This window comes from Mytilus galloprovincialis, chromosome 13 (genome assembly GCF_965363235.1).
Source record: "Mytilus galloprovincialis chromosome 13, xbMytGall1.hap1.1, whole genome shotgun sequence".
In the NCBI taxonomy this organism is placed as follows: domain Eukaryota; kingdom Metazoa; phylum Mollusca; class Bivalvia; order Mytilida; family Mytilidae; genus Mytilus; species Mytilus galloprovincialis.
The window spans coordinates 7,926,181-7,950,340 of NC_134850.1; the positions used below are offsets into that span (position 1 = coordinate 7,926,181).

Here is a 24,160-nt window from a genome sequence, read left to right on the forward strand (position 1 = left end):
ATGATTTCAAGATAAAGACGGATAAATGATTAAAATCCTGTGTCCATTATTTTATAAACATCAAGGCAACCATCATATGGCCTACAGTAGCATAAATTAATTGTTAAAATTCAACTTAAGTGAAGTAAACCCAGTGGTAGAAGTGAAAATGTCCAGAAAGTATCCAGAACTAAGTCAAATTAATTGTTCAAATCGAGCTTGTCATGAAAGTAGACAGAATTAAGTCAAATCCAAAAGGTATATTGTTCCAAGTCAGTGCGAGAATGGAACCAAAAGACAGACAGGCTAATAGATAGACAGATAACAATTCAATCGCTTTTTATGGAATAGAGACATAAAATATAAGATAAAACAAGATTTAAAATTCTCATTTCATTTACAAAACTCAAAAGGGAAATAACTCCATTGAAATTAAACTATAAAATATGAGCACACTAACCTGATGAGCAAATGCTGGGTCATAAGCCCTTCTGTAGAGATCACTTTGTAACATTTCTTGTTCCCTGTTTGAAAGGAGTCCAGCATGTGGAGGAAGACCGTGTACCAGAGGGGAGGGCAGCGACACAGGTGTATTGGATCCTGGCAGGCCACCTCCTAGTGGGTCAGCTCCTAATAAATATAACAGTAAGGTATCAGAATATACTACAGTAGGTAAGCTCCTAATAAATATAACAGTAAGGTATCAGTATATACTACAGACATGAGGTAATAAACAAGAACAATAAAATGTATGTATAATAATGTAAATTCAGGAAATATTGTGTGCATTTATTATTGAAAAATAAATAATATATTGAGAATTATTATAATTTTAGAAAAAGCTAGATAGATATATGTATCAGTTATCAAAATGCAAGTTATTTTTGTGATACTCAAGGAATCCCATTTTTCACATAGATAAAATATCACAATAATTTCTGAATTTACAGTAACTATCCCATGTATACCCAGAATAGATACAATCAGAGTCATTTCATTAGAATTTTAAAGTGTCTGGCTGACAATTGTATAAATGTTTAAGCCATTATTCAATGATTTTGATTTCTATGTTGCTGTTTCTTGATTCTATTTGTCTCACGTTATTTCCTATTTTAATGTCTGTTATTGAGATATTTTATTGTTCTCATGTTTCCTTTCAACTGAAGAAGTTTTCAATGTTCATTTAATAACATAATCTGTACCAATTTGACTGCACTGGATGTATAATTCAACATTAATGTCTCTTCTTAATCAAGTAAAGCTTGAGGTCCAAAATGTTTGAAAATCCAATACCCTATAGAGGGTTATTTTCGCAGGGTGTAAACTTTCGCGGACATAAATAAATCGCCAAAATAAATTCTGCCAATTTAAAAGTGTACATGCAATGGTATTGATAAAAGTTTTGATTCTACCAAAATAATAACTGCCAAAATATTAGGTATACCTTATCAAATAAAAATTGTGAAATTTAATTTTACACCCGAGAATATAACCCGTTATATGGTATCTAATACAAACATGTAATTATATGATCTGCATTTAATCTCACTCCAACTGTTCCAAGGAGAAATGTTCACAATAAATGAATAATGTTATAGCAAACAATTGGAACTATATACTGTGAAGTCATATTTATTTGTGGGTGATTAGTTTTTATGGATTTCAAAGGCATAGGTAAAAGTGAATGAATATTTTACGTCTTCAACAAAATGGCAATTTTATAAGCTGTTGATTTTTTGAAAGCTGTTAATGCTGGTGTTAATTTCTGCAGGCTGGTAAGCATAAACTTTCAAAATCATAAAATCCAAGTAACAACAATCATAATTTTTCTTGAATCCATGAAAATAAATGTCAGAATCCACAGTATATATGTTATCACCTATTTGACAATTTGTATGGAACAGTTGAGATGCATATAAGTAAAATAAATGTAGTTTATAATGATGATGACAGTATACTGTAACCACAAACCTCTATCTGAAGAAACTATTAATTTGATCGAATAAAAAATGTCTAAAAATAGTTCAGGAAAAAAATTATCTAAAAATAGTTCAGGAAAAAAATATCTAAAAATAGTTACAGTATACTGTCATGTGATCTGCCTCACTAATGTGGGTCACAAATCAATGTACAGTTTTAATGCCAACAAGCAAATAATGTACAACAATTATATAGTACAGCCAAACTACAATAAAATTAAGACTCGTCTCAGTTATAAAAATCAACATTTTTAGTTTTGTCACTAATTTTTTAGCTGTTTGAAATTTCCAAGCAGAAAAATAAAAAAATAAAAATTCACATAAAGATAATTTCCTGATAAAATTTTGTGAGCTCAAGCAAAATGTAAAGTAAATCAAGCTGTTTATTATAAAGAGTCAAATTTAAACTGAAAAATTAATAATTAATAATTCATTTTAAATATACAAAATGTCTCCTATAAATTTTTCAGAATTTCTAAACTTTTTTCATGAAAACAAAAATCTGAGACAGCCATTAAAAAAAGAAAAAAAAAAAAGAAAAAAGAAGCAAACATTGAGAAAGTTTTTACTCCCAGAGGACTTACGGGAAAATTGATAGACCAAATGCGAGGCTGGATCTAGCAAGCTTCGTTCATGCTTTGTTTGGAGAATACATTCATTTGTAACCCTTTGTAGGTAGATTTGTTCATTAGTGAGGCGTTGTGAGTATATTTGGTATATCATTCGCCCTGTCATTTGGTCATTTTGTAGAATATCTGGAAGAACACAAATTGGAAGTAATTAGAGAAAACAACGATAAAACATTTTATTCCTTACCTGGGGGGAGGGGCATCATATGATGGGGAAACAGTGGGTGGTGGAGTGGCGGTGGCGGCTGTTGATCTTGCCCATGTAGATGTAGGTGGGTGTGGTTGTGTGCATGATTGTGGGTGTGTCCTGCAGCAGCCAGTCTTTGTGCCATCCCATATTGCTGAGCTGCCATGGGATCGACCATGGCAAGTCTCTCTGCTTGCATTCTCTCAATGGACAATCTTTCTAAGGTATTTGCGTATGCCATCTCTGCTGTTTGGAGTGGGGGTAACCCTATAGGGACAAGACAATTTTTAACAATTTCATTTCCCAATACGTTAACTTTTAGCCATCTTAATTGAAATGCATGCTGGCAAAGACAAAACGAAATCTGTTTCTGGTATTATCAGATTTATATTGAATATAAACGTCTGCAAACACTGGTATAAGCATATTATTCAACGTGTTAAGAAGTTATTGTGTTATATCAGTGCATCAAATAAATAAATGAATTTCTCAGCTTCTCCTTGTTTCTATGTGCTTCTTAAAATCCCCCTGCCCCTCCATTTTTCTGTAAGACATCAGCATAAAAATGATATATATTTATACACATAAGGTAAAATCTGGCATATCACAAGATTTACATAGCATAAGTTTTTTTTAATACATGTAGTATGAGGTTTCAATTTACACATAATATGAGATTTTTGTCAAGACCTGCAAAGAGATGTTTTTTATTCAATGTAACATGTATTTTTTTGCTCTGAATTCAATAAAACATGTTAAGTAAAGGCAAACTGTAATAAGAATTAATTTTCAAGCCATACTGCAAGAAGTCTAATACAGTTGAACTATATTTTGTACTACATGCATAAACAATTATACTTATATCAAGTTTTATAGTCTATCAAAAATTTTGTGAATTTATTATGTGTTTAATTTCAGTAAAACTCTAGCTTTTACATAAATTTGGTAAAAATCAACTACCTCTAATCTTATACACCAAGAGATTGGGATACTACACTCAACAAGTGAAATTAAAATCGTTGTATTCTTCAATTTTGTGATATTTTTTTTTTTTTTTACGAACTGACAACCAGCTGGTACTCCCTCTTACCTAATCTCTCTAGCCTTTCTCTTTCTCTCTGCATCAGATCACTAGCTAGACTGGTGGGAGGGTACACTCCAGGGAGGTGATGGCCACCAGGCTGGCCTGGTGGCATCAACTGTCCTGATGGAGGGTAACCACCATATCGTCTCTGAATCTCTAGCCAATGTGGATCCATAGGGTTAGCACCGGGTGGAAGCAACCTTTCTAAACCTATAAATATACAAACACTTGTCTAAAACTGAAATCTTTTCATCCCGGCATACTGTATAGTGACTACAAGACACATGTCACCCCGGCATACTGCATAGTGACTAAAAGACACATGTCATCCCGGCATACTGTATAGTGACTAAAAGACACATGTATGACTTGTCAGTGACAAGTCCTGAACTCATTAATGAGATGATAGAGTGGGCCTTCATTCCTGTATTCTTTACATTTTAAGTAAGGGCTATTCCAGAAAAAAATGTATGGGTGGGGGGTTGGAAGGCAGTTTTTGTCAGCACCCGCCACCCAGACAATTGAGAATTATAGTGCATTATAGTGTGAAAAGTTGCTCTGATACCCATCACCCATGTATTATTAATATAATGTGCCTTCCAACCCCACCATACATTTTTTTCTGGAATAGCCCTAATTTAGATCTATTCTTTACATTTATTGACAATTTTTTTTATGATTTCTCTATTCTTTAGCACCCCATATTTTCTATTCTGTATTAGTTTTTTTGCCTAGTTTTCTCTATTATTTATTTTTTTGCCCTTTTTTATGTAGTATTGTAGCATCCAGACCCTCATAATTGTGAGCCACAACTGATTGACATTAGTATGAATATTGTAAATTGTCAATGTATTGTAAAATTGTTATTAGCCTAACATAACATAAACAAACACTTGGCAAAAAAAAGAAGGTATGGCTTAAATGAAGATGATACCTAATAGGATGATAACATATATTTTTAACAAGAGTGCACACGCTGAAATGTCTCGCCTTCTATACTAATCATTGATATTATGTTGATAGTTTTAAGTATAAATCTAAGCTTTATTACAACTGTCACATAAACTTTACATTAACCAAGATAACTAAACAAAGACCAATGAACCTTGAAAAAGAGGTCCAGGTCAGATGAACCATGCCAGGCAGACATGAACAGATGAACAATGCTTCCATACAACAAATATAGTTGACCTATAACTTATAGTTTAAGAAAAATAGACCAAAACACAAAAACTTAACACTGTGCAATGAACCGTGAAAATGAGGTCACGGTTAAATAAAACCTGCTCGACTGACATAAAGATCATAAAATATTTCCATACACCAAATATAGTTGACCTATGGCATATAGCATTAGATAAAAAGACCAAAACTCAAAAACTTAACTTTGACCACTGAACCATGAAAATGAGGTCAAAGTCACATGACATCTGCCCGCTAGACATGTACACTTAACAATCATTCCATACAACAAATATAGTAGACCTATTGCATATGGTATGAGAAAAACAGACCAAAACACAAAAATTTAACTATAACCACTGAACCATGAAAATGAGGTCAAGGTCAGATGACACCTGCCAGTTGGACATGTACACCTTACAGTCCTTCCATACACCGAATATACTAGCCCTATTGCTTATAGTATCTGAGATATGGACTTGACCACCAAAACTTAACCTTGTTCACTGATCCATGAAATGAGGTCGAGGTCAAGTGAAAACTGTCTGATGGGCATGAGGACCTTGCAAGGTACGCACACATCAAATATAGTTATCCTATTACTTATAATAAGAGAGAATTCAACATTACAAAAAATTTGAACTTTTTTTTCAAGTGGTCACTGAACCATGAAAATGAGGTCAAGGACATTGGACATGTGACTGACGGAAACTTCGTAACATGAAGCATCTATATACAAAGTATGAAGCATCCAGGTCTTCCACCTTCTAAAATATAAAGCTTTTAAGAAGTGAGCTAACGCCGCCGCCGTAGCCGCCGCCGTAGCCGCCGCCGCCGCCGGATCACTATCCCTATGTCGAGCTTTCTGCAACAAAAGTTGCAGGCTCGACAAAAATCATGATTGAAATAAAGCAAAAAAATGTCTTTCTGGTATTATTGTTCCTATTGAATTGTTTACCTGGAGGTTTCATTTCTATTTCTTTTAACTTCTCCCTCATCTCCATTTCTCTGATTTCTCTTTCTCTTATCTCCCTCTCTCTGGCGTCTCGTTCACGCTTGTCTCTTTCAAGCTCTAATTCTAGCCTGCAATACAAAAAATATTAAATCATTTCTATAATACTTCTTGTGTATTTACACAATTTGCATGTGCACGTTTTTTTGTGTTTGTTCATACTTTTGTGTATGTGCAGACATTTTCCTAGCGCACGAGTTAATTATCAGTGTTGTTCAGTCATCAGTGTTCTCCCAAGAAATTTTGGATAGCATCACATTTTGCGTAAAAAAAATTAACTGTATTTTTTTTTAATGTCATTTAACGCGTCGCGTTGATGCTCTATTTCCTTTATTTGTTTAAGTTTATATTGTTCAATTCATAACTGAGAATACAATTAAACTATAACCACAAAAACAGTTGTTTCAGTTTATGTTTTCTTTATTCATTTATAGTTACAGAATTATTTTTTTCCTTTTGTGCCAAACAAAAATAAATATGTGGTTTCAGTTACCCAACAATAAGTCAAATGAATGAATGAATGGTTCATTATACCTATAGTGCAACCTGTATTTATACAAAACTAAATATCTAGTACACAAAATTAACTATTTTTTATATTATATTAAGTAAAGATAAAGTAGCAAAAGTAGCAAAAAAAAATCAATTTAAAATTTTTTTTTTATCATGTTTATGAAATTCATTGTTTCATGGATATGGCACTCAATGAATTAGTCCCAGTAGTTTCTTATCTTTACATTAAGATGATATGTATTTTTAACAAAGTTATCTAACAAATAGTCTGTTATATTTTTTTCTGTCTACTGTCCATCTGTTGTCATTATCGTGAAAATGCGGATTTTTGTCATATCTCGTCCGGTTCCTATCCGTAGTTTACACAAAAATGTGTAATGGGGGCCGTAGAAAAATTTACGAAAATGAGTCCGAGAATAAACATTGTTTGACAAGAGATTGTGAATGAATAAGACGCTTTTAATACATTAAATGGATTAAACATAAACTTAAGCCAATTATGATAACTTTTTAAAGAAGTATTAAACTTATTTTAGCTGTAAACCAAAATTCTCGCTCTCGTATTACCGGAAGAGAAAGAAAGTAATTTTTGGAGAGTTGCACAAATAAACGATCTTTAAAAAAAAATAATAATAATCGTTTCAAGCTTTGAAATTTCTTAATACAAAACGTAGATTTCAAATTGTTTTGTGATTGCATTTTTCCATGTCGAAATTGGTGATTGCAGACACGTGGTTTTAGTCATGTCACAAGTGTCAGCTTGGGATATTCGCATCCAAACAGTTATCACCCTGAGGGCAATTAACACCCAGCTATTTAATCTCTTAATTGCCTACAGTGTCCGACTTAAAGGGATTACAATTAAAGGTGATATAATTTTTATAATCATAATCGATAATAGATGAAAGTTCGAAATTGAGGACAGGTAATCAAAATAGCATCTTCAAAATAATTATAGTGTCGCGGGAATAATTATAGCTTCGCGGGAATTATTATAGCTTCACGGTGAAAAAATATAGCGTTGCGGTACCGCGACGCTAAAACGGCCTGGGGAGAACACTGGTCATGAGTACTGGTCAGGAGTTGAATATTTTTAGATATTTGAATTCATTGTTAAGTTTTTCTTTTAATTACATTGGCAAATGACTTTTTTTTTATGAAATTAAAGTAGAATAATTTCCATGGGAAATCAATGTAATTCATTGCAACCAATGTAATACACGTAATTGAATTTAATAGTTTTGATGTCATAATTTCATGTCAGTCGGCAGTATAATTAACCAGATGCTCCGCAGGGCGTAGCTTTATACGACCACAGAGGTTGAACCCTGAACGGTTGGGGCAAGTATGGACACAACATTCAAGCTGGATTCAGCTCTAAATTTGGATTGTGATTAAATAGTTGACACAGCATAGGTTTCTGACACAGAATGAATGTGTTCTAATGAACTTAAAATTTTTGTTTTCTCTTAGGGCAATTCACTATGCTGTTGAATATTAATCCTCTCAAAAAAATGTTTGAAGAAATTTTCTTTTTTATTTATGAAATTTCAAATGAGAAAAATTGAACCCAATTTTTTTAATCACATCCCCCTTTCCCTTATTCCAAAACTAATCTCAATTAAAATTTCTAATGGAGTTTGCAACAATAACTACTCATTTAAATACATCATAAAATATTAAGATGTAAAAAAAACTGCTTGTTATCACTGAATGGTAAAGATTATTTTAATTTATCAGTTGGTAGTAAAAAGTGAATATACATTGTATATAACAAAGATTTAAGTTGATTCTGGACAAAGAAAGATAACTCCAATTAAAAAAAAATCTTGCTATTGCACAATATTTTGCAATTAGATATTTCTTGCTTACTATTCTGGACAAAGAAAGATAACTCTAATTAAAAAAAAAATTGCTATTTCACAATATTGTGCAATTAGATATTTCTTGCCATTGCACAATACTGTGCAATTGAAAAGACTTGCTATTGCACAATACTTAATATAATAATTTTAGATCCTGATTTGGACCAACTTGAAAACTGGGCCCATAATAAAAAATATAAGTACATTTTTGGATTCAGCATATCAAAGAACCCCAAGATTTCAATTTTTGTTAAAATCAGACTAAGTTTAATTTTGGACCCTTTGGACTTTAGTGTAGACCAATTTGAAAACAGGACCAAAAATGAAGAATCTACATACACAGTTAGATTTGGTATATCAAAGAACCCCATTTATTCAATTTTTGATGAAATCAAACAAAGTTTAATTTTGGACCCTTTGGGCCCCTTATTATTACTTGAAAACTGGGCCAATAATCAAGAATCTAAGTACATTTTTAGATTCAGCATATCAAAGAACCTAACTGATTCATTTTTTGTCAAAATCAAACTAAGTTTAATTTTGGACCCTTTGGACCTTAATGTAGACCAATTTGAAAACGGGACCAAAAGTTAAGAATCTACATACACAGTCATGACAGTTAGATTCGGCATATCAAAGAACCCCAATTATTCAATTTTGATGAAATCAAACAAAGTTTAATTTTGGACCCTTTGGGCCCCTTATTATGTTGGGACCAAAACTCCCAAAATCAATACCAACCTTCCTTTTATGGTCATTAACATTTTGTTCAAATTTCATTGATTTCTATTTACTTAAACTAAAGTTATTGTGCGAAAACCAAGAATAATGCTTATTTGGGCCCTTTTTTGGCCCCTAATTCCTAAACTGTTGAAACCAAAACTCCCAAAATCAATCCCAACCGTTCTTTTGTGGTCATAAACCTTGTGTCAAAATTTCATAGATTTCTATTAACTTAAACTAAAGTTATAGTGCGAAAACCAAGAAAATGCTTATTTTGGCCCTTTTTGGCCCCTAATTCCTAAAACGTTGGAACCAAAACTCCCAAAATCAATACCAACCTTCCTTTTGTGATCATAAACCTTGTGTTAAAATTTCATAGATTTCCATTCATTTTTACTAAAGTTAGAGTGCGAAAACTAAAAGTATTCGGACGACGACGACGACGACGACGACGCCAACGTGATAGCAATATACGACGAAAAATTTTTCAAATTTTGCGGTCGTATAAAAATACTTTAGCACCACCAAATGGACGAAAGATATTACTAGACTAAGACTTACCTTTCCCTGGAGCCTGGAGGATACATCCTGTAAGCTAACAATGGGTCCATACTTGGTGGCATATGTCCATACGGATGTGATCTAGAGGGATCTCCCATTGTGTGAGGCTTGGCATATTCCCCAAGTTGACGTAATGCTGGTGTGTCATGGTATGATCTTGGCCGTTCGTAATGAGATGAAGGAACGTTACTGATAATTTGTGCGTCTGCTGTAGGGTTAGGAGGTGGGGTGTCAGGCTTCTTCTACAAATAAACATTTCAAACCTTTAATTTTTAATTAGAGTTTATTGTGCATATTTTGTAGTTTCCTATAGCATATTGTATGTTTGTTGGTGTCAATCGTCAGTCATTAACTTTTTTTTTTTATAATAGGATTTCTCTATTTTTCAATCTCCAGCATGTTGCTGAATGAAGGTTTATCAAATAAAACGTTATTTAACCTATTGTTTTGTTAATAAATTAATTCTTAAGTTTTCTTGTTAAACTTGTTACACATTATTCATGTTGGGGCCTTATATAGCCATATATGGTATTGGTTTTTTCATTGTAGAAGACTGTATCATGGCCTATTACTGCCATAACTGACTTTATTGAACTCTGGTGGTTTTTTTTGGTTCCAAGATCAATCCTACTACATAACATCCTTATTTTTATTTTTTATGGTCTTCCTTTTTTAGACAATTAACCCATATTTTATTATTATTGTCAAAAAGCACAAATACACATATAAAATGAAACAAGACATAACGAAAGCGTGTTTGAGTACTGTCTGAGAGAAACAGACACAAATCACACGTACAGCTAAAAATACCTTTTCCTCGACCTTAATTGGTGTTTGGACAGGTGGAGCTGGTGTTGACGGAGCCTGACGTTTCTGTGCTAACTTAGAATCTGCTGGTGCTTTAAATATGAAATCACAGCGTGAACAGGAATTATTATCTCCCCTGGCAAGTATTCGTAACAATCTGTAAATAGTTAAAAAGATGAAATGTAAATAAATAAAAACTTTAGGAACTATACAAATTGCTGTTCCCAAAGGCAAAATTCAAAACTTTTAAAAATAAAGTTCATTTCTTTTACATAGTCATGATTGTTGTGTTCTAAAGAGCTGATTCTTAACACAGACACTACAGTCTTTGTATTTTTTATGATGATGGACATGATGGATGTTAACGTCCAGTGGCAAATATAACTTTTATATCTAGGACAACACCATATTAACAAAATATGAAGATTTTCTGATTCCTATGATACTGACATAAATTAGTAAAATTGTACTTTAACCTATAATGGTTTACTGTTTAAATTGTTATTTGTATGGAGAGTTGTCTCATTGGCACTCACACCACATCTTCCTATATCTATTTGATTTGGATTTACCAGCCATCTGGTACAGCCAAATCATTATTACATAAATGATCTATTACATAAATTAGGCTGATTTTTTTTCTCGTTTGAATTGTTTAACATTGTCATTTCGGGCCCTTTTATAGCTGACTATGTGGTATGGGCTTTGCTCATCGTTGTAGGGTGACCTAAAGTTGTTGGTTTCTGTGTCATCTGGTCTCATTGGCAATCATACCACCTCTTCTTTTTTACATCTAAACATTAAGCCTCTGCATAGTTAAAACTAGACCACTGAGGCAGTTATATTTTATTGTTCTAGAGTTTTAATGCACAAGACATTTTCATACATACACATACTTACTTGTTACAAGTAGTAACATTTATGAAGAATCTTTTTTCAGAATTAGCATAAAATATAAGACTTACAAGAATTCTCCTGATGCAAAACACTTGAATTTATTATCAACATGAGATTAAAAATAAATTCTAACAGCCTAGAATCATTCTTCTGCAGTCCTACTTGACCATTTTTAAATTATGATATTTGTGCTGCAACTTTACTTTTATGAATCTTTTTTATTGTTGGTTAAGTGCCCTTTTTTATTGTTGGTTAAGTGCCCTTTTTATTGTTGGTTAAGCCTTTTTTATTGCTGGTTAAGTGCCCTTTTTATTGTTGGTTAAGTGCCCTTTTTTATATCTTTTTCAACTTACCATCTATTCAGTACTTACATTGCACATTTAATTTAGTGGATCTCAGTATGACATCTTATTACTAAAACCTTTGTAAATATTCACCTAACATTTTTTTAGGTACAGCCCTCCCCCTTTTTTTAGATCTCTTACCCTATATCTATATAACAAGTACTTACATTGCAGCTTTACTTCTATGGACCTCCACATTACATTTTGTTGGTTCTGGCCCTGGAGTTAATGTTCCTTCTCTATCAGAATCTGTTTCTTCTTCCATCACTTCAACTACTGGTTCTGATTGTTCTATTTTCCCTTGCTCACTATCAACCCTTTCTGTTTTAACTACGATTTGTGGATCACATGGTTTGATTTCATCACACACATTTGTAGGAGTTTCTACAGGTTTGACCAAATCTGGTTCAGTTTTTATAAAGTCTTTAGCACTATCCATCAGCACTGGATGGGGCACACAATGCCCAGAATCTTTGAATTCCTTTTTCACTTCCTGTTTTGGTGAAACAGGAGGGGAATGTGGTTCTTGTTTAATGTTTTGAATGAGATCTACAGATAACGACATCTGATGTTGCGGCACTAAAGGCAGTGACAATGGCCTGCTTGTTCTCTGAACGTCTGATGATTGGTCAGTACTAGAGTTCACAGGTCGTAATGGTGGCGGAACTTGATCAAGCTTTGATGCCGGCAACACTTGATCTACCAACGGTTTAGATGACGAAGGTGACACAGTTGATGATATTTTATCATGAAATGGAGAAAATGGTCCTTCTGAATGTTTTGATAACAGTTTCTGTTGATTTGGTGAATATGGCCTTTCGGAAGTCCTTTGCACAATAGGTTTAGAAAGTGACGAATGTGATTGCTCAGTATTCCTAAGAGGAAAGTTTTTGTAAAAATTTGGTGAATATGGTCTTGGTGATGGCTTTTGTTGATATGGCGACACAGAGCGTTCTTGTAGTTTTTGGATTTTTAATTGATCACTTGTTGACGCTAGTGGTACAGAATTATGACCACTGCTCAGTGACTGTAACGATGACAATGGTGGAATTTCTGGCAATCTTGATGCAGCCTTAGAAATGGGCAAGTTTTTGTCTGTAAAAGCTGATTGTTCTTGAGGTAATGATGTAATCGGTCGTCTTGCAAACGGATCTGGTGCCCGATGGTCTGTTTGTTTGTTGGTTGAAGCTGCCAATGAGGTGGGAACCAGTGGCGGGGGTACCTGCGATATTGGAGGTGGTATTGGAGAATTATTGGTTATATTTTCCACATTTTTGATAGTCTGTGATGTTGAGGATGGAATTAAAGATGGTGGGGGACAGTGAGGAGGAAGGTGCTGGATTACAGGAGGTGTGCTGGAATGAAGAGGTTCAAGAGGGGAAGTAACTCTCAAAGGTGGTGATAAGAAATGAGATTTAGGTGGTGTAGGTGATTTAGCTGGGGTTTCCGGCTTCACATCTACATCAGAAACAGGTGGTAACGGTTTCGTGACGTCAGTGTCTACAGAATGAGGAGTGCTGGGAGGAGACGAAGAACTGAGATCATCCTGTAAAGAACAAAGAGATCATGCAGACACAGTCATAGTTATGTACATATACTAATACAGTATAGTGGGTTATTTTCACGGCGTGTAAATTTTCGTTTATTTTCGTGGATAGAAGAAAATTGCCAAAATAATATCGCAATTTTACACGTGCAAAGTTATTGCTAAAAGTTTTGTATATCCGCCAAAGTGATAATTGCCAAAACATTTCTTATACTTTATTCAATGAAAATGGTGAAATTTTACACCCACGAAAATAACCCTACTATAAGGTACTGTGAAGAACTTTTATAAATGGATAAAGTTTCATGGTTTACTTTAAGGTATAGTAATTTTACTCACAAACCAATGGGAAATAAGTTACATTGTGGACTTTTCATCCTGTTGTTTTTTCGTGAATAGTAAAAGTTCAATCAAAGCTTTGAGCTTGTTGACAAATAAATTCCAAAAATATACAAAATTTCAAATTTTAACCAATCGCCTGCATTTATAACTTTATTTTCTCAATGATTGTGCTAAATTTTTTTTTTTTGAAAAGGGGATGAATCTTTCTGTTTTAATGTGGGAAATTTATTGTGTTTTAGGATACAAAATTGCCTACAAAAGAAAAAGATTGAGGCACTCACAGTAAGTACTTAAATTTATAGGTTTTGCTTTACACTGAAATCCATGAAAATTAGTCTGAACAAGTTAAATAAAAGTTCTTTCACAGCAGATAACTAAAGTAAGTACTGTACAGCATTATTTAAAATCATTCTCGGTGGAGACCTTTTGTAGCAAATGCTGATGACTTTTGATGACTCACTCTGTGTAAATTCAAAAGTTTTAATTTTTTTATGTGCACTTTTGGTCAAATAGGATGTGTAGACAAAATATCTAAAAAATCTACGAACATGTGTGCTGGGCCAGTGTTTTGTAGTAAATAGTGGTATTACTTTACACCAATAGCAATCCCTCTGTTGAACTGTGATTCACACCAGCAGGAATGTTTCTATGAATTTACATTGTGCGAACAGTATATTCATTAATATTTGTGGATTCAGAATTTTAGTTTGAGATAGCTGAAGTTATGTAAGGTCATGTCAAGGTCATTTGAATTCAACTCTTAACTTCATTTTCAACATGTTAAAATGCTATTTTTATCATTGAATAAAAAAATTAATAAAGTAAATAGATTTCACATTTAAGGTTTTATTAGAAAATAAACCTTTTCTCTATGAAAATAAAGTTCAGAGTCAGGTAAGCTAAAAATGTGTGTATCTTATAATCCAACAAAATTTTCAGTTTTCCAAAAAAGTTTCAGCAGTGAATAGAAATTTTATCTTTACCAATCATGCTGAATTTTGCCACAGATATGATATTTTTGATGATGTGTCTTGGGGGGTCTCATTGTGGGATTCTGATCCCAGATCCCACTTACTGTTTTGTCAGATTCCCGTATCCCGCTTACACTATGTACGTAAGCAATTCTCATTTTTTTGTCATTTCCCAGGTCCAACTAGACCTCATTTCCCGTTTTCACGACACACTATTTTGACTTTCACGTGTCCCGCTTAACAAAAATCGGCAATACCGCGTCACGCTTAGACTCCATTGAGACCCACTGTCTTGTGCATTCTAAATCACTTCTTATTTCAAACTTCATTTTTTGTACATAAATTCGGCCATTTGTTTTCTTCTTTGAATTGTTTTTCATTGTCATTTCGGGGCCTTTATAGCTGACTATGTGGTATGGGCTTTGCTCATGGTTGAAGGCTGTACAGTGACCTATAGTTGTTAATTTCTGTGTCATTTTGTTCTCGTTTTGGTTTCAGTGGCAATCATACCACATCTTCTTTTTGTATATTTACCTGATTATTTTCTATATCTCCATCATTCCCATTCTCCTCATCATTCCCTGATAAACTACTGCTGTCGGATTCAGAATCAGATTGTTCCTGTTTAAAAATGTATCAAAAAATCATGTTAAGAATCAATAAGATTAAACTTAAGCATTGCCATTACAAATTTATTGTCTTAAAATGATTTTAAAAATTTCAAAAAACTATGTTAAGAACTTTCAACTAATCAAATTCTACTTTTATATTCAAAAAAATATTTTCTTCATAAATTCTTGTATGGTAATAGTATATGAATTTGGACAATATTAAAAAAAAACCTGCTACACAAAGTCCTTCTTACCACTTGTTTCTTCTTCTTTTTGGATATTTTATCCTCCGTATCAGAATTAAGCTGCCTCTTCTTCCCTTTAATGGGACTATCTGTATCCTTCTATATAAAATAAAATAAACAATTGATGGTCTAGTTAACACAGTTTTAAGGATGTTTGCTTGTCATGTTTTGGAATTTTTGTCATATTTTGAGAATTCTCTGGATTTATCCATTTGAATTGCCTTACAAATGTTCTCCCATGGATCCCTATTTTTTCTTTTTAAAAACATTTTACATGTATAATCATAAGCCATCTGTAAAAGTCTTATATTGTTTTGTTATTTTTTAATAGATTTTGAGAACTTATACTTGTCAATGATAAAGCTACAAAAAAATCAAAAGAGAACATATTCCCGACAAAATTTCAATGACTAATATCTCGAAAACAAGCACATTGACCTATATTTTTTTTTGCTCTTTTTGTTCCTTTATTAATTCCCTATCAATATAAACTAGCAGGCCCGGATCCAGAGGGGGGGGGTTCCGGGGGTTGGAACCCCCCCTTTTTTTTGGACGATCAATGCATTTGAATGGGGACATGTAATTGGAACCCCCCGATTGTCCTGGGTTAGGAACCCCCCTTTAAAATGGCTGGATCCGCCCCTGACTAGTGTTATAAAAAGATCGTTAATTTGAAACTGAGTAGCGAATCTCCAAACAAAGTGTTTCTCAACTTCTTCTTCTTCTTTCAGTAACTTCCTCCTGTGGTTAGGAGCACATCAAATTTTTTTTATTATCTCAGTGGGCTTATGTTACACGGACGCTAAAATCACTTTGTTAAATCACAGTAAAAAAACGCAATTGCATATATTAAAAAGACGATGGGCTTATATTACACGGACGGTAATAAAAGTTATTCACTTTGATACTACAATCTCAAAACCGGTTCAACCAAGAACTACACAACAATTTACGTATGAGCATAGTGAATGAGTTCATTTTTAGTTTTGTTCATTCAGGAGTTGAATATTTTTTCAATATCTTACTTCTTGAATTGTTTTAATTTAAAAACGGAAACAACAAAGAAAATAAGAGAAATAATATTTGTTTAAGCATTATTGATTATTGATGCAACTTCTTGACACAGAAATTATCATTAGTATTCAAAACAACATTTGATACAAAAATTTAACAATACTTTTAGATATTTGGATGATATATTGGCTCTAAATAATGACGACTTCAGTATGTATACTAAAGAAATTTATCCTGTAGAACTTACTTTAAATAAAGCTAATGATAACAATGACCACTGCCCTTTCCTCGATCTTGATATCTATATCATAAACGGGAAGCTTAATACAAAAATTTATGATAAAAGAGATGATTTTTCATTTCCTATTGTTAATTATCCATTTTTAGATGGTGACGTTCCCTTGTCACCATCTTATGGTGTTTATATATCTCAACTTGTACGATTCGCTCGTGTATGTAACAATGTATTAGATTTTAGCGAGAGAAATTTATGTATTACTGAAAAATTATTACACCAGGGTTTTCGATATCACAAACTGGTCAAAACATTTACTAAATTTTATCACCGGTATAAGGAAATAATTCGTAAATATAACTCAACATGCAGACATCTTATACGTTCAGGTATTTCACATCCAAAATTTTATGGAAATATTCTTTATAAAGCACAAAAATGTCAGTATTCTCCTCAGAAACTAACAAAACCTTTAAATAGACTTATTAAAAGGGGATATAGTTACGATACTGTGGTCAGGTCATTAAAGATTGCATATTTTGGCTTTAACATTGATTCACTGATAGGGTCTTTGCATCGGAACTAAACACATTTATTTCTAAAAAAACAGTTGTTGGCATGACACGGGTTATGTTCTTCTCATATATTTTATGATAGTATGATACTAAACCCCTAACGGGAGGGATTGTACCTGATATTCATATGATGAAGACATAATCTTTCAATCAGTTTAATTGAGGTCTGGAGCTGGCATGTCAGTTAACTGCTAGTAGTCTGTTGTTATTTATGTATTATTGTCATTTTATTTATTTTCTTTTGTTACATCTTTTGACATCAGACTCGGACTTCTCTTGAACTGAATTTTAATGTGCGTATTGTTATTCTTTTACTTTTCTACATTGGCTAGAGGTATAGGGGGAGGGTTGAGATCTCATAAACATGTTTAACCCCGCCGCAATTTTGCGCCTGTCCCAAGTCAGGAGCCTCTGGCCTTTGTTAGTCTTGTATGATTTTAAATTTTAGTTTCTTGTGTATAATTCGGAGTTTAGTATGACGTCCATTATCACTGTACTATTATGCATATTTTAGGGGCCAGCTGAAGGACACCTACGGGTGCGGGAATTCTCGCTACATTGAAGACCCATTGGTTGCCTTCGGCTGTTGTTTGCTCTATGGTCGGGTGGTTGTCGCTTTGACATATTCACCATTTCCTTTCTCAATTTTAGATTTACATGCCTTATTTAATTAAGAGTATGTACTACTATTACTAGTTGTACCAATTTATATATCTGATTATTGGTACAGATTTACATACCTTATTTAATTTAGAGTCGGTACTACTATTACTAGTTGTACTATTTTCACTTGGTGATTTAGGCTCAGAATTTTTGTGAAACAAAGAATTATCTACAATATCTGGACTACTGTTACTATTGTTTCTATCTTTCTTTTTCTTCTTTGCCTGAAATTAGAGAAGGAAAATAAATAACAGAATTGAGTTTAACCTTCCTCTCTCAATACTACAGCTACAGTATCAAACACAATGAAATTGAGAATGAAAATGGGGAATGTGTCAAAGAGACAACAACCCGACCATAGAAAAAAACAACAGCAGAAGGTCACCAACAGGTCTTCAATGTAGCGAGAAATTCCCGCACCTGGAGGCGTCCTTCAACTGGCCCCTAAACAAATATATACTAGTTCAGTGATAATGAACGCCATACTAATTTCCAAATTGTACACAAGAAACTAAAATTAAAATAATACAAGACTAACAAAGGCCAGAGGCTCCTGACTTGGGACAGGCGCAAAAATTCGACGGGTTTAAACTATATTATAAAGGAGCAAAGACTGGCGTCCAGAATATGAACCAGCATACAATAATTTAAGTTATGTAAAATTGATAAATCTGTTCGTCACTGGTCACGTTGGAAACAAATAACAATTCCTAGTTAGTACTGTCCATTCATTGCTTTTTCATTGGATACCAATTTTGTGGGTACATGTGAACCACAACTTCAAATGTTCAACGAATAACATATTTTCAATAGGCTTTAAATTCAGAAATTGGATAAACGAAGAAATCAAATATCAATGAATATGCAATTTTTGAACAATCCACAAAAATTTGTCCCCAAGAAAATAACTGAATCCACAGTATATAAAAGAATCTTAAAATTTAGTTCCACTTACAGAATCACGTGTTTGTCGTGTTCGCATGTCTTGCTTGCCACTCAAAGAATCTTCTTCTTTGACTGGCTTGAACAAAAAGGAAGGATTTTCTTTTGGACTGTCTAGGGGGCGCTCCTCCCCATATCGTTTGAAGTGCAGACGACACTCTGTGCATCGTAAACCTTTATCTTTTCCGGCATGGTGCCAGTCTTTGGAAACTGAAACAAGAAATGCAATTATGTCCTCACAAAAACTAAGTAAGATTATTTCAGATTTGCTGTTTAACTATTAAAAGGATGGCAATTAATTTTAGTCAGAATGAAGAAAACTAATTAGAGTCCAATCCCAGTATTATTCATATCATTTTCTCTAAGTTTGTTATGTGTTAGTGAACATTATAAAAAACAGATATATCGGTGATGTTTATGGTGAAGAAATTCTCTAAAAAGCCATTGGGTCAGACCTTAAAATTAGTGTCAGTTGGGTACACCTTAAACACACATTCATTATAGTAAGTAAGTAAGTAAATTTTTATTATTGTGGCATGTGTAATAACAGTTTAATAAAATACAAATATATTACATAAACAATAAAATACATTCGACCCATTAGGTCTATAAGTCACTTTCAAAATCATTAAACAAATTTATTCATTATATATCTTGACCTTATAACCAAGTGTCAGTTGGGTACACCTTAAACACATATTCAGTATATATCTTGAGTTTATAACAAGGTCAGTTCATTTTAAGTTTCATCAACATTTATTGTATCTACTGTGGATTCATTTATTTTCGTGGGTACCAATTTTCGTGGTTTGAGGTAAAATTGCATATTCGTGGATATTTAATTTCGTGGTTTGGGAAAAATCTACATACAATCCCTTAGGAAACTTCTCAATCGTTGATCATTTGAATTCGTGGTTCTCCTTAACCCACGAAATCCACGAAAATTGGTATCCAACGAATATTAATGAATCCACAGTAATGCAGAGCCCTGTTAAGAAGTAGGTTGATTCGGGTGAATTTACATTACCAGCGTTATACTTGAGTTTTCAATTATAATAAGTTTGTTTATACGTCTACAAAACAACCAATCAGTTACAAGAAAATTCCCACAATGCAATGTTATTTTAGAGGCGAACCAATCGTACAAGAAATATGCAGCAGACATTTGTTCTCAAAATTTCTTCTACATTTTTTTTACAGGCCTTTATTTTATCCAAAGCTTTCTTTGTGATTAAGTTTGTACATTTTGTCCTTTGTTAAACAACTTTTAGGTATCTTTTTCTAGTTAAACAACATTTGATTATCTTGTTCTAATGTTTATGTTTTGTTTGATATAATCATAAAGGGGAGATAACTATACCTGTTGTTAAACAACCTTTAGGTATCTTTATCTAGTTAAACAACCTTTAGGTATCTTTTTCTAGTTAAACAACCTTTAGGTATCTTTATCTAGTTAAACAACCTTTAGGTATCTTTTTCTAGTTAAACAACCTTTAGGTATCTTTTTCTAGTTAAACAACCTTTAGGTATCTTTATCTAGTTAAACAACCTTTAGGTATCTTTATCTAGTTAAACAACCTTTAGGTATCTTTATCTAGTTAAACAACCTTTAGGTATCTTTTTCTAGTTAAACAACATTTGATTATCTTTTTCTAATGTTTATGTTTTGTTTGATATAATCATAAAGGGGAGATAACTATACCTGTTGTTAAACAATGACGACATGAGTATCCAGATTCTCTGCTGCCTCCACTGTCGTCAGAGTCCTGATCAGAACATTCACTGGCAGAACTGGCGTCCACTGCAATATAAAATGTGGCCAGTGTCAATACATGTGTTTCAAAATAGCAAAATATCCGACAAAAAAATAAGGTGCAGCTAACAAGTTTGCAAATTGTTTTAGCTTTCAAGATTTGGTCAAGTTAACTAAAATCTAAAAATTTCATTCCATTTAACAAAGATATATTTGATCTGAACCATAAATCAGGAAAAAATTTCTATTCTCTATGTAGCTGTTTCCACCACATCTGTAAAATAAAACTGGCTCATTGTTGAAGGCCGTTAGTAACAGTGACCTATAGCTGTTAATTTCTGTGTCATTTGGACAATTTTGGCTAATTGGCAATCATACCACATCTTCTTTTTTTTTTATATTGGCCTTGTAACTTTGACCTGTAATGGATTACTTTTACACATTGTCACAACTTATGACCTGTATAGAGATTTGTCTCATTGGCACTCATACCACATCTTCTTATTTCTATTCATATTTCTTTGTTTAACAAAAACAAGGAGTTGAGCTGAAAGGGTGAATGATCAGGACCCTCATCCAAAAGTGATTCTACACTTAATTTATCATGAATCTTTACAAGATTGTGTATGAAAAGACTGCCTAAAGTGTTCCTCCAAATTATTTTAAAAGGGTGCTTTATTACTTTTGACAAAATAAACCAGTAAACAAGGCTCCGAGTCAGACTTTCTAATTGTGGCTCTAGGTGCTTCAAACATTTTTTCACCGTTTTCCACATATATTTTCAAACAAACAAAATTGTTATAACTTCCCTTTTTACATGTTTTTTTTAAATAAGAAAAAAGATGGTCATTAAAGTTGTTGGATTGCTGTCTCACTCAATATTTCACTCTATCTCTTCTCCTTTTAATATACTATTAAAATAAGCTAAGGCAAGTACATTTTATGTACCAAAGGGCAGATCCAGCCATTTTAAAAGGGGGTTCCAACTACATGTCCCTATTCAAATACATTGATTGTTCAAATAAAAAATTAACCACTCATAAGTTCTATCCTTGGCTTTTATTTTTAGAATACTGTGGATTCATTTATTTTCCTGGGCAACAATTTTACTGGATTGATGACAATTTGTATTTTATAGATGGATGATTTCATGGTTTTGCTAAAGGATGCATCCATTCCTTAGGCAAAAAGAAGTGGATCCAGGGCCCCCTCTTTTTTTAGGAAAAATTTTGTTAGACCTATCAATTCATTGAACTGTACCCATGAAAACCATGAAATTTAGTATCCAATGAATACCATTGAATGCACAGTAAGTTTGCTCTCAAGTCCGTAGACTAACACAAGTTCACATGTATTGACACACATGACACAAGAATCAATATATATCTCACGTCTTATCTAAACGTACTTAACAAGTTTATATGTTATTTTTTTACCTGATTAAACAAACGACAACATGTTCTTTTAGATCCCACACAATATTGAATATACAGTTTGTCGAAAGTTTATAATGTACAAAGACTTATAATTGGTCCATATGTTTGTTCGGGCCAAACACTCGTTCTTCATTTGGTTTCGATTTAAAGCCGATTAAATTGATATGACAGGTTCATTCAAACATCAACAAATACATAAAGTCGATTTAAAATCTGTCTTTTAATAAGTATGAATTATGTAAAAGTTTAATTAAAACTTCACCAAGCATTTGCATGTAAGATCTTATCTCTCTGATGAACTACTTGACAATTCACAATCAAAATGGAGAAGGCCTATAAATCTCTTTTGTATGAGAAATGTAAACATATGAAAATTTTAAAGAACTCAAAACAAGTTTTGCCATATCAGTTTAAATTGTTCCCAGGAAAGGCAATTTTTTTTAAAAGAAATGCCAAAAAATTTTCAGGCTCAAATTTTAACAAGAGTATCTATTGTACTTACATTATAGCTCTTACATTTTTTATTTTGGTGACAAAGTTTGCAAATATCATGTTTTGACATGGGAGGAAAACGTACTAAGTAAAATTTTTAATACCAGTATACTGTCATGACTGTGGATTCATTATTTTTCGTTGGATAACAATTTTCGTGGGTACAAGTGAACCACAAAATAAAATGTTCAATGAATAACAGATTTTCTATAGGTTTGTATGCAGACTTTGGTAAAACCATGAAATCAAATATCCACGAACATGCATGTTTTCCTTAATCCACGAACATGCATGTTTTCCTTAATCCAGGAACATGCATGTTTTCCTTAATCCACGAACATGCATGTTTTCCTTAATCCACAAAAATAAATCAATCCACATTACCGGTATACCACATTTATTGCGAAAAAAACTTCTGCCCTGAAAGATGTCCCATCAATTGTACACAAAAACTTTACATTAATTTTTTAGAAGAATTATCTTTCAAATTGAAGGTCAATATTATTCACTACATTTTCTAATGCTTCCTTCTGATTTTATGATGGCAATTTTTTTTAAGAAACTCTGTTCAAGCTGTTTTCAATTTACTGTTTACATTTGTTAAAGTAAGAAAAATAGTTTTTACAGACAATTAACATTATTCATAATTCATAAATCAAATCTATAGATAATAATTCTTATTAGTGTTTCCTATCAGAAGGAACATCCTGGGAGGGGCAAGTGACTTACAGAACAAACATTGTGGGAGGGGCAAATGACTTACAGAAGGAACATCCTGGGAGGGGCAAGTGACTTACAGAACGAACATCCATGGAGGGGGATTTGGCAATTGACTTACAGAACTCCTTAGATTCTGGTCTTTGTGATCCTGGGAGGGGGATTTGGCGAATGACTTACAGAATTCACTAGATGCAGGTCTTTGTGATCGTGTGTTTCTTTTAAAAGCTGGTCTCTTGTGTCGTCTGACAGGCCTGTTTGTTGCAGCACTTGGCGTCTTTTTCCAGAAGTAATAATACTCAACTAATTCACCCTAAAATTAAAAAAATATATATAATAATATACAACACCTGATAATACAAGGAATTTTATATTCCAAAACCATTTGATACCTACTTTTCCTCATAAATAATCTGAGGCCCTCTTTGATTTCTGAATTCACCATATCTTAAAATATTTCTCAACTTGAAACTTAATGAAAAATAACTATTGTGAAGAAAAACTGTAATAAAAAACAATCTTTACAAAGACTCAAAGGAACATGAAAAAATTCCTTTAAACTTCAATGCAAAGGAATAGGGTAAAATTCCTTTAAACTTCAATTCAAAGGAATAGGGTAAAATTCCTTTAAACTTCAATGCAAAGGAATGAGGGTAAAATTCCTTTAAATGCAAAGGAATAGGGTAAAATTCCTTTAAACTTCAATGCAAAGGAATAGGGTAAAATTCCTTTAAACTTCAATTCAAAGGAATAGGGTAAAATTCCTTTAAACTTCAATGCAAAGGAATAAGGGTAAAATTCCTTTAAACTTCATCTCTTCTAGAAAATGGTACCGTGGGACCATTACTCAGTTCAT

At 32.9% G+C, this 24,160-nt stretch overlaps 1 protein-coding gene across 4 annotated transcripts in view; it reads right to left on the bottom strand.

Moving 5' to 3' along the window:
• The window catches only part of LOC143057830 (uncharacterized), a 98,315-nt gene that overhangs the window by 2,279 nt on the left and 71,876 nt on the right, over positions 1 to 24,160 (bottom strand). Inside the window, exons 11-23 of one of the 4 annotated variants that reach the window (XM_076231258.1) lie at positions 23,485 to 23,617; positions 20,609 to 20,707; positions 18,920 to 19,116; positions 18,042 to 18,188; positions 15,487 to 15,576; positions 15,156 to 15,242; positions 11,930 to 12,984; positions 10,513 to 10,678; positions 9,715 to 9,956; positions 5,999 to 6,123; positions 3,865 to 4,068; positions 2,775 to 3,041; positions 440 to 609 (exon numbers count right to left, since the gene is read on the bottom strand). In XM_076231258.1, coding sequence (XP_076087373.1) covers positions 440 to 609; positions 2,775 to 3,041; positions 3,865 to 4,068; positions 5,999 to 6,123; positions 9,715 to 9,956; positions 10,513 to 10,678; positions 11,930 to 12,984; positions 15,156 to 15,242; positions 15,487 to 15,576; positions 18,042 to 18,188; positions 18,920 to 19,116; positions 20,609 to 20,707; positions 23,485 to 23,617 — 2,982 coding nt within the window. Of the gene's footprint in view, positions 1 to 439; positions 610 to 2,542; positions 2,714 to 2,774; positions 3,042 to 3,864; positions 4,069 to 5,998; positions 6,124 to 9,714; positions 9,957 to 10,512; positions 10,679 to 11,929; positions 13,309 to 15,155; positions 15,243 to 15,486; positions 15,577 to 18,041; positions 18,189 to 18,919; positions 19,117 to 20,608; positions 20,708 to 23,484; positions 23,618 to 24,160 lie in introns of all 4 variants that reach the window. The other 3 variants (XM_076231257.1, XM_076231254.1, XM_076231256.1) reach the window with 3 other exon arrangements.